Source organism: Entelurus aequoreus, linkage group LG26 (assembly GCF_033978785.1).
Source record: "Entelurus aequoreus isolate RoL-2023_Sb linkage group LG26, RoL_Eaeq_v1.1, whole genome shotgun sequence".
In the NCBI taxonomy this organism is placed as follows: Eukaryota; Metazoa; Chordata; class Actinopteri; order Syngnathiformes; family Syngnathidae; genus Entelurus; species Entelurus aequoreus.
Genome location: NC_084756.1, coordinates 39204975 through 39220279, shown reverse-complemented (window position 1 = coordinate 39220279; position 15305 = coordinate 39204975). Strand labels below are relative to the sequence as shown.

Below are 15305 nucleotides of genomic sequence, written 5' to 3'. Positions count from 1 at the left end.
GTTCGACTGGTTTCCCGTCGGCCAGGCAAGGGGGGGAACAGAAGTTTGGAGGGGCTGGGTCAATCGGACGGCTTCCTAATTCATTCTCTTCCTCATTAAAGACTAAAAACAGACTATTTTTAAACCTCCTTCAACCCTCCACATTACATTTCACAAACAGCAAAGTTCAGCATCCCCTCCAGTGAGTCCCATCAAGACAGACAGGTCTCAGATATGCCAAGGTGATATGCAATGACGTTCTCGAGCACAAGACTTTGCTTTGCTTGCACACAAACATGCACATACTTCATTGGAAACGTTGCAGATTAAAACAAAAGGACAACACATCTGATTCATCTAAATATATACCAACAGGGCTCATACACTTCCATTGAGGGGTAGCAACAGTGCATGAAATCAGATTTTTTTTTGGTACACAACACGGTATATGCAAGGGACGGAAAATGTAACTTGTGTTGTAGTACTACTCGGTAACACCATACAGTGCAGCCCACAGCCTTTGCCCAGTGGGAGTCACGGCTAGCAAAAGTGCCAAGGAGAAGCCAGAGCTTAAAAACCCTCTTCAATTGTTGAAGTCTCCTGTTTGGGAACACTTGGCCTTCCCAGTGAAATACGTAACAAGGACAAAGACAAGTGGATAACACAAAAGCAGTGTATTTCCATTGTTCAGTAGAGTTGGGGACTCTGGCTAAAAACTGTAACTATTAATGCTGCTCCAAGCTAATAAAGAACTTTCATTTACTAAAAAATAAAACATTTCCCACTGTATTATAAAATATAATTGAAAAAAAATGCATAAACTCTTACAAATTATTTAAACCTGTGAAATGATTAAAGACGTTTGGTGGGAGTATTTGAGCACCTCACGGTACGATCCAATTACGATACTTAGGGTGACGAATCGATTCAGAATTGATACTCGATTCAAACCGATTCTCGCAATGTATGATTTGTTATAGTAACTATAATAAAACCTTTTCAAAGCAGTTTACATGTTACAAAACCTCCTTTATGTTGCTGACGTATGATGTATACATACACGTATCGAGTAAGCATGAAGAACATGTATTCTTAAAAAATCTAATAAAATTTAAAAAAACAGATTTTTGAAAATGATGAATCGATTTAAATAAATAAGGATCGCGATTCGGACATTAATAGATTTTTTTGAGCACCCCTCGTAATCATCGTTTGTAACTATGTCTGAAATATGCCTATTTTGTATAGGCTACAATGTCTGTATTGTACTAACGAAGATAAACAACATGATACAATTCTTCAGATATATTTGAAATAATGTATGTTTATTAACAACCCAAATGATATGAAAATTAAAATCAAGCTAAAACAAACTATACACTATTATATAATAAAACTTTGCATGTGTGTTTCGGATCACATTGGATTGCTTGAACTATTCACTATTGTCCATACTTAAACTTTTGTGTCTTAATGCTCAAAGGGAGCTCCCCTTTTTGTTGCAATAAAAACTATTGCACTTGCGCTTGCGGAGCGTACCGTGACACGTAGCACTGGTATGGTACTTTCTGCAAAAACTGAAACTCCTTGAAAAATCACTTTGTATTGTTTGTGTTCTTTTTGTGATGAAATCCATCTAAAGGGCCAGCGGGTAGATCTTGCTCTACCTTGTCTGTCTGCTATGCTTTCAACAGTGTCAAAACAGAGAGGTGTGGCTTTGTCATGACACTTTAAACAATGTTATGTGATTAAACTAATAAATTAGTTAGCGCCATTAACATAATTTTTTTTTAGTCTCTTAATATTTCTTATGATTTTTTTTAGGATTTAATTTAAATGAGAATTATCTCCTAGCGGTTTGCAGGTTTTTAATGTTTCATTTGAAAAACTCCTTATAGCAGTTTACACACAGGCTAAACAGTTTTATTTTTTTGTATTTTGTTTTCTTCCTGTTTTGAAAGTGAAACAAACGTGACCTTAAAACTGAGAATAAACTGTTATGGTGTACAGTTACACCCCTAGCTTTGAGATTACAGGAATATCTCAATAGATACAAATATCTTTGAAAAGTTATTTTATTTAAGCAATATCATTCAAAAAGTGAAAACAGTGACTACACACAGTGAAATATTTCAAGAAAATATTTCTTAATTTTGCAAATTAAAGCTTAAAGCCAATAAAAAGCCCATATTCAGTATTTCATAAAACGTAGAAAAGTTACCATATATACAGTATATAATTACCTTTTTTTGCTGTAATCATCAAATAAACTGCAAAAACTTCCCAAGCCTTTAATTGGTTGTTTTGTCTTAATTAAAGTCCTGAAATCAATTCACTTTTGGGGGATAATCACAAAATGCAACCAGATATTTGCAAGCTTTTCCAGCACTGTAGTCTCCTTGTCTACATAGGGGTATTGAGGGATTACAAGCTTGATACTTCTTTGATTTGTTGTTCATTATTCCCTCGTAGTAGTAGTAGTAGTAGTGTGTATGTGTGTGTCGGGCTGTGTGTATGTGTACTTAAATGCTGTGTGATGTTTGCTGTGTGATGTTGCCTTTTCAAACTTGATATAAAGTTCATTTCAGTGTGGTCCAGGTTGTTACTTCGCTGTGCTTCTGATGCTGTCTTGTTGACATACAACCACATCTAAAGTAGCATGCCATGTTACATCGAATGTATCAGTAATGGTGTTGTAACGTACATAAAAGTCATTAGACAACTCGTTATGAGTACAAGTAACGCCCGGTCTCCATTGTTGTTTTGACAACACAAAGCATAAAGACAACACTATGTCATCTTCACATTGCTCTGCTGACATTCTATTATGCGGTTTCACATTTGAATATTGGCTTTTGCAGCTGACAGTTTCCACACCACTTTTTGTTGCTTGTCTGTGCTTATTCAAATGTAGTTTATTATTACTTTACATAGGTGTAGTTAGTGGTCACAGTGGTAAAAATCGGGATCAACAGACTCTCAGATGTACTCATCTGGAACATATCTTTACAGCCACATAACAGCGGTAAACAAACCTCGCTGAGGTGGGGGGAGGAAATCCCTATTAGGCGGCGGGCAAGTGAAAGGACGTGTCCCCCGAGACCTATTTGGGGGTCATTACAGACAATCAGTACTAATAGGCGGGCGAGGGCCTCTCAGGTGAGAAGCTCATTCAATCGACAGCCTCCCTAGAGGGTCTGCTAATTAGAGCATCACTTGACAGAGAGTCACCTGCAGCAGAAGCAGCACACCTGGTCTATTACCTGCAGGACTTAATGAGCTTGATGCTGGGAACACACTTGACAACTATGTCGGGTTCGTTTAACTATTTTTTAAAGGTACATTCTGAAAAAATGTAATTTAAGAAAAATTAAATAATCCACAAAGCCCACATATTTTGGTACCGGTACCAAAATGTATTTAGATAATTTTCGATACTTTTCTAAATAAAGGGGACAACAAAAAATGGCATTATTGGCTTTATTTTAACAAAAAATCTTATGGTACATTAAACATATGTTTCTTATTGCAATGTTGTCCTTAAATAAAATAGTGAACATACTAGACAACTTGTCTTTTAGATAAGCAAACCAAGGCTCCTAACTTAGCTGCTGACATTTTGTGTCATTTTCCATTCGATTATTTTGTCAAAATTATTAAGGACAAGTGGTAGGGTACGGACAAATTTAGGTATCAATCCGATACCAAGTAGTTACAGGATCATACAATGGTCATATTCAAAGTCCTCATGTGTCCAGGGACATATTTCCTGAGTTTATAAACATAATATACATTTTAAAAAAACGGAAAAAAGATTTTGTGATGCTAAAAACATATCAATGTAATCATATTAGTATCGACTAGATACGCTCCTGTACTTGGTATCATTACAGTGGATGTCAGGTGTAGATCCACCAATGGCGGTTGTTTACATTGTCATGCCGGTGAGCTACGGTGTGTAGTGAAGCATGTTTAGCTATTCCTCGTCCTGCAGGGATGATACTTGTAAGAAACATACTTTATTTGTCGCCATGGAGGTGAGGATTAGTGATTTAGAAGTAGCTAAAACACTGCAGACGGCGGCTGGACTTTAGCCACTAGCTAGCTAGCCATGTCTTTTAAAGCACCGCTTCCTGAGGGTGTTTCAGTATTATAACTTCACTTTTATCGTCAGTTTTTAGGCCAAAATGCATCCGTTCTCCCTTTTCTGTCCACACACTGTGTCTATTTGTAAGTACTCTGTGATTGTGCGATGGCGAACATGCTCCTCTGCTCGTAAACTAGCAATGTCACAACGTGACGACGAAGGAGGGGCGGGGGACCAGTACTTTTTAGAGGCTGTATAGTACCGAATATGATTCCTTAGTTTCGCGGTACTATACAAATAACGGTATACCGTACAACCCTGCAACAAGTAATCGATTAAATCGATTAAAATCGATTATAAAAATAGTTGCCGATTAATTTAGTCATCGATTCGTTGGATCTATGCTATGCGCAGAGGTTTTTTAAAATGTTTTTTAAAATTTTTTCTTCAATTTTTTAATTTTCTTTTATAAACCTTTATTTATAAACTGCAACATTTACAAACAGCTGTGAAACAATAATCTAAATAAGTATGGTGCCGGTGTGCTGTTTTTTTTCAATAAAATACTGGAAAGGATAGAAATGTAGTTTGTTTCTTTTATCCGATTATTAATCGATTAATCAAAGTAATAATCGACATATTAATCGATTATCAAATTAATCGTTAGTTGCAGCCCTAATATTTATATATATATATATATATATATATTATATATATATATATATATATATATATATATATATATATATATATATATATATATATATATATATATATATATATATATATATATATATATATATATATATATATATGTGTGTTTTCAATGACCACCGTCAGCTCTAACAACGGATATAAACACAAAGACTCTAAATAATCCACAAACCTAAAGCCCACATACATTTAGTAACATGTTTGTAAACAACATACGTATTAATGATAACTGAGTGCTTGCACATAAGAAATAAATACATAGGGCCTGATCCACTCAATGTTTGTGTGTATTAAAACACAGGCAAACTTGATAGCACACGCAAAGCTGATCGACTAAGCTTGTGCACAGGATTGTGTCTCTTAAAGGGAAACTGCACTACCTAGAACGGCTCGTTCTCGGTAGCTAGCAATGCAGCTAGTGGGAGCAATCAATTCTCTCTCTAAATCACTTTAAAAATGCATTCAAAAAAACCCTAGCAATACTTAATTTACATTCCGTAACCTGTATAATAAATAAGCTGTAGCGACATTGTTATTGGAAGAGCGAACACTGAGGAACTCATTCTCCAACGGAGTACCACATTGGCATGCTTTGGTATTAGTCGTAAAAGCCAGCTACGGTAAGGGAGAAGCCAACTTCTATGTAAGCACCCGAATCGCGTTTGAGTTTGTAATGCACAACTGCGATAGGACACCAATCTGTACTGACTGAAAAACATGAACAATCATAATACAGTATCTGTAAAGTATTAGCCCACATTTCTTGTTTTGTTTGTACACAGATAGCTCGACAGTCTTACTGTAGTTGTAATAACACGCATGACGTGCTGCGTGTATCATGATCTATATTAAAGTGGCTCACTCAATGGACAATTGTGCGGTTGGTCCAGCTGGCCGGGGACGTTTTTTTCGGTTTATTTTGGGTAAGCCCTTTATTTATGTCAAAATAGCTTGGCTCCAAGTTCCACATTTACACCGTCAAATTCATGCCCACCTCTCTCTCTCGGCGTCTGTCTGCTCCAACGTTTCACCCTCTATTCGTGCTCGCTTTTATAGGCAGCAGTTCATTCTCTGTATATTCAGCTTCAAAAAGATAAGGTTGTCCAAAAATAGTCATCTTCGTTATCTGTTACCAGGTTTGCCACAAGTGTTTGTTTCCGGGAACGGAAATAAATGCGCTGAAGAAATAAGTTAAAATATGGTAAATATTGTACAAATTACATATTGTCATATCTGTTGCTACATTATAATTTATACATAAACTTGCAGTGTGTATATAACACATTGATGGAGGGTTTTGAAGTTGTTTTAGATGGCTTTGAAGGCTACAAAAGGTGACTCCCACCATTAACCGCATCTTCCAAGCATTTTTTATCATCTTTAAAATCCCGGAAAAAAAACTTGTGTGTTTTTGTCTCTCATAATGATTGTGAACGATTCCAAAAAAAAGTGCAGTTCCCCAAGTGAGCAAGATAAGGAGCGCAATTCATTTAACGTGTCTGTCTTCATGAATATACAGAATATATGCTGATCATCAGAATACCCATAATTATGTGAGAAGAAGATGGGAATATAATAACAATGTGATTTATCAAGACACATTTTATTTAGCACGCCTGAAATCTATGTGCAAACTACCACAGTTACACACGGCTGTGAGAAAAGACGGGATTGCGCTGCAAAGACCGATGGACAGATCGAGCATCCTTTGTCCTATGTGTGTGTGTGTCAACATATTTGGACTGTCAGAGATCAAAAATAATAAACATTGTCTATTCAGCAATATCATTTTATAATTTTACCGTTAGCTGATGGCTGCCATTTTTTGTGGGATTGTTTTTTTATTATTTAGGAAATATATTATTATATCTCCTAAATGAAAAAAACATCTTGCAATATGCATTTTCTTGCGTTTCGATAATTCCAGACGCGTGAATGCACTGCTGTGTTGTGAGGGTGACCGCCTCCCTGCAGTGTGCTAAAAATAGTTTCTGTTGCCTATACATTATGATTCTATATTGCCAAAAAGGTGGTACAAATGATAGATGTGTGCTGCTTGCTCAACAACATTGCAAACAGTTTGGAGAGCATAACATGAATGTGGAAGGAAATGAGTGTCTCCATGGGCACATAATGCCCCTAGTACACGCAAAAAATATCATTTAAAAATGGGGTCATATTATTATTTACGATACCTGTAGCGGTGTTGGCGTGTTCACCATGATGTCATTGTATAATTTGCTATGACGATATGATTTTCTTTAAAAAGGCTCCAAAAATGTGTACAAACCGTATTTTACGCACTATAAGGCGCACCGGATTATAAGGCGCACTTTCAATGAATGGCCTATTTTAAAACTTTGTTCATATATAAGGCGCACCGCATTATAAGACGCACCGCATTATAAGGCGCATAGAATAGACGCTACAGTAGAGGCTGGGGTTACGTAATGCATCCCGTAGTTGCGAGACCTGTTGTGGCTCAATATTGGTCCATATATAAGGCGCACCGGATTATAAGGCAGTGCACTGTCAGCTTTTGGGAAAATTTGAGGTTTTTAGGTGCGCCTTATAGTGCGGAAAATACGGTACATTTAAAAACTAATCTGTAGTAACAATTAGTATTAACATATTTTCTATATTATTTTGTTCTATTTTCAATTGTTGCTGCTAATTGTACAATGTACTTTGTTGAGAAGTTTTCAAGTGTCTAGAGACTTTTAGTGAGTTTTACTTTATTAAAAAAGACTAGCATCAAATCTAGCATCTTTTTGTAGTGTTCTTATAAAATGTACTCGTGTTTCGAGACTACTTCTGTCCCTTAATGTCTGCGACAAACAGCGAGAGCTGCAGCCAGCTGACATCCAACTTGCCTTGCGCAGCTTGGACTTTCTCTCATTAAAAAGCCGCCACTGTACTCTTAATATTTCTACATTTTGTAGATCGCTGTCCGTGGGTATCTCTAGCATATATTAAAGGACGTTCACATTACAGATATGCTGCCTCCGCTGCAGATAAACCTGTGCATATGGCCTTCGTCACCCCAACATCCCATTTCGGCAGCACTGTTCTGGTGGTCAAAGTTGTTTTTTTTCGGCGTCCAAATTTCTAGTCAATAGTGCGCAAATAATATATATCCATTCATACTGCACCGACCTGATGGTGGTAATGTTTTATGTCCGTGTGGTTTTCCCCCGATTGCAAACACACCGTCCGTGCCTGAAAGTGGATTAGCGCAGAATGAGGAAGTATTGTTGTGTGTCTGGGGAAGCACAGAGATGGAAGTGTGTGCACGGGAGGGAATACCAATTGGAATTAGGACGGTTGTTAGCATAAGATTGGCAATAAAAGTTAAAAACAGCTTAAGACTTAAGGCTACATTACATTATTATACTGTGATTTATTTTCACGTAAAAAACACTTATTTTTAATGTGTGGCGCCTTTAATTTTGCTGTGGCGGCTTGCCACGATCAGTTACATTAAGGGAAAACACGAACTTCCTTGTAGTTGGTTCAAATGTTTTATAGATTTTGTTAACGGTCCATCTTCAAGCCGCTTTCTGACTGTATCTTCAGAACGCACCATTTTGTGGGCGGTCTCATTTACATATTTAGAGGCCAAGCACCCCTTCGACTGCCTCTCAGTCCCATCAGCCATGTTGTAGTTTTTAGCGCTTCCATAGCGAGGCAACTGACAGATATAAGTTCAAACAATACGCTACTTTGTATTACAAGTGGGAACAGTGGAGGATGCATGTCCATGAACGAGCCAGTCTGCCCCACAAAAAAAGGATAGAGAAAAATAAAGAACTTATTGAGTACAGCTTTGGACTACAATTGAATGAAAAATGGCGGACTTACACAAAGCTCCTACAGTAAACCTTTACCATATATGGAGATATCTGCTTTATTGTTTTGCATAATACTGCACCACTTTTGGACTTGTTTTGCAATTGTACACACCGTTTTAGTAGATCACACCAGGGTTTCCCACACATTCAATTATTTGTGGCGGCCCGCCACGAAAGAATTATGTCCGCCACAAATACAAAAAATAAATAAATAAAAAAATAAATAAAATAAAATAAATAAATAAATATTTTTTTTTTGTCCTCTCCAGCTTCTCAGGCAAATCATATAGTTGATGTAGATGCCCATATCGGCTGTTCAGATTTACTTTACAAAAGAGAAGTGTAGGATACTTCTCTTGTTGCCTTATTTGTATTTGACTTTATTAAATGCATTTATATTAGACACACAACATGTGTATATAACAAAGGGTGCAAAGTCTGCAGGCAGTAGGAAACACATGGTTAAGTGTAGGGAGTAAAACTGATGGCAGTCTAAAGTTCAAGATTTTTGGAGCTCTTTGTTCAGTGGATCAGATGTTTGATGAAGCTCTGTGTCTATCTACCACCACTACTGTTTTCTGTTTATTTGTTACTGACTGTGGCAGGACACCTCTGCCTCTGTTTCACTTTATGTTGCTGGTAAATAATATGGTTGTAGTAGTAGGCTAAAGTTAAATGATTTAGTATGCACTAATTAAAGGGGCAGAGCTTTGAGACATTTTAGCTTTTATATTTTATGAGATATATTTTTTGTAAGAACCACAATTAATAAATATATTTCAGTGAATAACTTATTGTTCAAATCTGTATATAAATATGTACATAAAGTGTTGTAATTATATTGTAAAATGGATGGATGGATGGATGGATGGATGGATGGACGTTTAAAACAAAACTGTTATTATTAATTAGTAAGTATACATTTTTTGAGCCTTTTTAGAGAAAATCAAATCATTGTAGTAAATTATGCAAATTACTCGATGATGTCATGGTGACCGCGCCCATAGCCACGCCCCCACCGCCACAGGTATCTTGGCAGTTTATGGGAAACACTGCACACACAACATGCAATTTTAGTTTTAGACCTTAGTAGCTCAGGCACAAAGACTCTAAACAATCCACAAAATCAAAGCTCACGTACAATTTGTCACAGACACATGTTCGCAAATTGCGTATGTTAACCACCAGCTGACACATTAGAAATAAACACAAAAGCTCTAAATAATCCATCAAAACGAAGCTTACGTCACATGTTCATAAACTATGTACGTTATTAATGATAACCACCACCTTGCACAACACAAATAATCACAAAGACTGAGTAATCCACAAATATCAAAGCCCTTGTACGCTTGGTCACATGATCGCAAACAACATTATGTTATAAATGATCACCACCACCTTGTTTAATAAAAGTATTCAAAACAATCCACAAATTAAGGAACATTGTAGCACTAAAATGCTGTAAAATGAAGCTCAAATAGTGTAGACAGCAACACCATACGTCTTTTCAGATTTATGCCACCAACTAAATGGACTGAATGATCGCAGGTTAGAGTCTTGCTGTACGAAGGAAAAACTAAATGGACGAATGATCACAGGTTAGAGTCTTGCTGTACACATTGCGACCGAACGCAGCACATTACTCTCCCCCAAACTGATACCAATTTGTCATTTTTTTTTAAAAACGGGAGAGGCCATTGTTGTATTATGGATGTAAGTGCGTCAGACATTTCAAGGATTTGCCATAACTTACCGTGGAAAACTCGAAATCCTTCTGGTTGATTTGATTTTGGACATAGTCGATGCGGGTCTTGTTAGCAGGGCAGGCCAGCTGGCACGGCGGCGTGAGCGTACTCATGGCGGACACAATGGTCTGGATGGAGAGAGCAGAGTTTGTCTCGTAAGAAAATGTTGTCCATGTTGACAAACACACCCAATGAATAATAGTGGAAGATGTGTTACCTCTATAGCTTCTTTAATGTTGTTTTTAATGTCGTTAATTTTCTGTTTTTTCTCCCTGTGAACAACAAACAAACAATCAGATGGTCACGATCAGTCAATTTGCTCCAATTTTGAGAGAAAAGACACTTAAGCGCTCACTTTTGAAACCCTGGCTAGATAAGCCGGACCACTTTACATAAAAAAAACAGGCTTTGCTACACATCTTTAAATAAAGCCTGGAGTTCCTTCAGTCAGCATTAGCATTGCAGCTGACATAGCTATTCGAGGAACTTTATTGTCATACCAGCACAAATGAGACACATGAGATGATACAAAATGTAGTACCCAAGGTCCCAGATTTACCCAAAAGAGTACCACAAGAATGATAGTGTGTACAGTGGAAATAATTTACCGTATTTTTCGGAGTATAAGTCGCTCCGGAGTATAAGTTGCACCGGCCGAAAATGCATAATAAAGAAGGGAAAAACATATATAAGTCGCACCCATTTTTTGGTTAAATTTATTTGATAAAACCCAACACCAAGAATAGACATTTGAAAGGCAATTTAAAATAAATAAAGAATAGTGAACAACAGGCTGAATAAGTGTACGTTATATGAGGCATAAATAACCAACTGAGAACGTGCCTGGTATGTTAACGTAACAAAAATATGGAAAGAGTCATTCAAATAACTATAACATATAGAACATGCTATACGTTTACCAAACAATCTGTCACTCCTAATCGCTAAATCCCATGAAATCTTATACGTCTAGTCTCTTACGTGAATGAGCTAAATAATATTATTTGATATTTTACGCTAATGTGTTAATAGTTTCACACATAAGTCGCTCCTGAGTATAAGTCGCACCCCCGGCCAAACTATGAAAAAAACTGCGACTTATAGTCCGGAAAATACGGTAACTAGAATAGGATAATAATAGAGTAGGTTATAAATAAAAAACAATAGTATAAACAGAATGGATTGTGATCCTGCAATGCAAATAGAATGTTAAAAAATGACAGCAAACCAAACCAAATAAAAGCCCAGTTCAGCACAGTTAGGACAAGTGTGCAAGTTATATTATAATTAGTGCCGTCAAATGATTTTTTTTTAACCAGATTAATCGTACTTTTGAATTTGGTTTAATCATAATCAATCACTTGCTTGCATAATTTAAATAATTTTTCATTGTTGAATGTCAGATTGTCATTCAGGAACATTTTTTAAAAAAGTATTACTTGAATGGGCGCCATTTAATTGCTCAAAACTTGGTAACAGCTTTATTGAAAGTCCCATTTGGGTGTATTTTGAAGTGAAACCAGCGAGCACAACAGCTGGAGTCTCGTCCTTTATCCAGTGGTGTGCCGTCAGGGCCAGCAAGGCCTTCTCTACTGGCCTAACATAACAAGAGATCATGATCATAATTAAAGATAAAAGTATTTTTTTATTTACTTTCCCTAAAAATCTAAAAGTATTCATTATTCTCTTCGTGTCATAATTATGCTCCTTCCAATGCTTTTGTTTCTAGTTTAGAGTTTGTATCCAATCAGAATTCAGTTAGCTTATGTTGCCATGCTGTACCAAAACTGCCCGGGTCCTTCAGAATCAACAATGCGGGCGTCTGTGCACTGTAAGTGAACGGACACATGGAGGTGATAGACAATTGCGATAGCCAATCAGATCACGAGTTGTTGTCAATAAGGCCTTCTAGCTGGCCTAACGCTGTGATTGGATACTCACTTGGAAGTCCCAAGTGAGTATCCAATCACAAGTTGCGAAAACAGGAAGTGGCCATACGAGCCATAAAAAGCCACAGAAAACTCACCGGTACAATAACCCCGAAGATAAAGTGTTTGTCTTACACCTAGTAATCCGCTGTGGACAGACGAAGCCAAGCAATGCAGGTTTAGTGAGCGGTGCGCTACTGCGAAGGAAATCCATTTTTGGCAGGCAATCACATTTTGGCACAACAACGGCAGCTAGGGGTGTAACGGTACGAGTATTTGCATTGAACCGTTTCGGTACGGGGGCTTAGGTTCGGTCCGGAGGTGTACCGAACGAGTTTCCACACGGACATATTAAGTAGCGTACATCACGTTGTGTAAACAATGCACACCGAGGCACAACACACGGCATGCTAGCAGCTAACGGGCTACGATAGACTGACCATACGTCCTCTTTTCACCGGACATGTCCTCTTTTGCGGAGCTGTCCGGGCGGAGTTTCTTAAATGCCTCAAATGTCCGGCATTTTGAGTTAGGGTTGCGTGTATTTTCAATGTACGTTCAGGGCTAAGAAGGGGTTAAAAATAAAACAAATTGTGCGCACAGCAGCATTCGTGAGGGAGGGAGCGAGAGAGTTATGATAAACGCGCATGCATCGCCAGGCTCTGCATTTTATCGATAGATTTATCAGATTTAATTTTTTATTATCTATAGCAGGGGTGTCAAAAGTGTGCCCCGGAGGCCATTTGCGGCCCACAGCTAATGTTTTAAAGGCCCACGGCACATTCTAAAAATACTATTAAAATAAACAAAAACATAACAAAAGAGAAATAAAAAAAGCTTAAAGGTTAAATGTAATTTAGAAAAAGTTGCAATGTTGACTAATAAAACAAAGCTGTTTTTTTTCTTTCAAACTGTCATTGCTCAAAACCTAATATTGAATCAAATTCAATGTTATGGTGAATTATTGACCTATCCAAGGTTCCGATTACTTCACATCAAATATTCCACTAAGAAAAATATTTTTGGTGGAAGATTTTGCAAATTTGGTAAATAAATAACCCAAAAATGTATATTTTGTTGTTTTCTTACTGTACTGAAAATGAACCAAACCGTGACCTTTAAACCGTGGTACGTACCGAACGGAAAATTTTTGTGTACCGTTACACCCCTACCGGCGGCGAAATGGTTTGCCCGCCACTTTCACACGAATCAACCGACTACGACGGTACCACTGGCTTATACGGCGTACGATGGTTTCTACAAATTGTCAGTTCAAATATTTTATTTCTTTATTTTTTCATGTTTCATTTGTTTTATACAATTCTTTTACATACATAAATTACGGTACTTGTATACTTCTATATATTTTTATATTACGGTATTTTGAGAGGTGAAGTCGGACTAAAGTAGGACATCACTGAAGGCCTAGGTGAGAAACGCACGGCCCGCCACTGCCTTTATCTATGCACTGACGTATGTTACATTGTGGCATGTGATATATGGCTTGAGTTCCAGTGTATGTAAGAAAAAAAAAAAAAAGGGAATAAAGTGCACAATAGCGCTTTATGAGGAGACACACCATGTTGGAGACAGGCCCAGACAACACAGCTCAGGGGTCACCAACCTTTTTGAAACCAAGAGCTACTTCTTGGGTACTGATTAATGCGAAGGGCTACCAGTTTGATACACACTTAAATAAATTGCCGAAAATAGCCAATTTGCTCAATTTACCTTTAACTCTATGTTATTATTAATAATTAATGATATTTACACTTAATTGAACGGTTTAAAAGAGGAGAAAAGACAAAAAAAATGACAGTAAATTTTGAAACATAGTTTATCTTCAATTTCGACTCTTTAAAATTCAAAATTCAACCGAAAAAAAGAAGAGAAAAACTAGCTAATTCGAATCTTCTTGAAAAAATACAAAATAAAATTAATGGAACATCATTAGTCATTTTTCCTGACTAAGATTAATTTTAGAATTTTGATGACATGTTTTAAATAGGTTAAAATACAATCTGCACTTAGTTAGAATATATAACAAATTGGACCAAGCTATATTTCTAACAAAGACAAATCATTATTTCTTCTATATTTTCCAGAACAAAAATTTTAAAAGAAAGTCAAAAGACTTTGAAATAAGATTTAAATTTAATTCTACAGATTTTCTAGATTTGCCAGAATAATTTTTTGGAATTTTTATCATAATAAGTTTGAAGAAATTTTTCACAAATATTCTTCGTCGAAAAAACAGAAGCTAAAATGAAGAATTACATTAAAAAATGTTTATTATTCTTTACAATAACAAAAATAATTTTACTTGAATATTGATTTAAATTGTCAGGAAAGAAGAGGAAGGAATTTAAAAGGTAAAAAGGTATATGTGTTTAAAAATCCTAAAATCCTTTTTAAGGTTGTATTTTTTCTCTAAAATTGTCTTCCTGAAAGTTATAAAAGGCAAAGTAAAAAAAATTATGAATTTATTTAAACAAGTGAAGACCAAGTCTTTAAAATATTTTCTTGGATTTTCAAATTCTATTTGAGTTTTGTCTCTCTTAGAATTAAAAATGTCGGGCAAAGCGAGACCAGCTTGCTAGTAAATAAATAAAATTAAAAAAAATAGAGGCAGCTCACTGGTAAGTGCTGCTATTTGAGCTATTTTTAGAACAGGCCAGCGGGCTACTCATCTGGTCCTTACGGGCTACCTGGTGCCCGCGGGCACCGCGTTGGTGACCCCTGACACAGCTCATTACGGTGTATTTGTCACGTCTGACTCTTGTTATATGACAATGAGACATTAATAATAGTAATCATAATAACAATAATAATGATGCATCGCCAGGCCGGGGCATGTGAAGGCGCTGTGAGGGCCGACACATGATTAAGCCCAGCCTTTCAAAGAAAAAAAAGACTATCAAAAATAGAAAAATGTGACTTGTCTTTGCCCTGCATCCACTGGGGTTCAAGTTTTAAGAAACTCACAAGACAAGGGGGG

The 15305-nt window shown here is 36.6% G+C and overlaps 1 protein-coding gene across 1 annotated transcript in view; it reads right to left on the bottom strand.

Moving 5' to 3' along the window:
• The window catches only part of LOC133643542 (guanine nucleotide-binding protein G(s) subunit alpha-like), a 103192-nt gene that overhangs the window by 60401 nt on the left and 27486 nt on the right, over positions 1-15305 (bottom strand). Inside the window, exons 3-4 of the mRNA XM_062038174.1 lie at positions 10597-10651; positions 10388-10507 (exon numbers count right to left, since the gene is read on the bottom strand). Of these exons, the coding sequence (XP_061894158.1) occupies positions 10388-10507; positions 10597-10651 (175 nt within the window). The remainder of the gene's footprint in view (positions 1-10387; positions 10508-10596; positions 10652-15305) is intronic.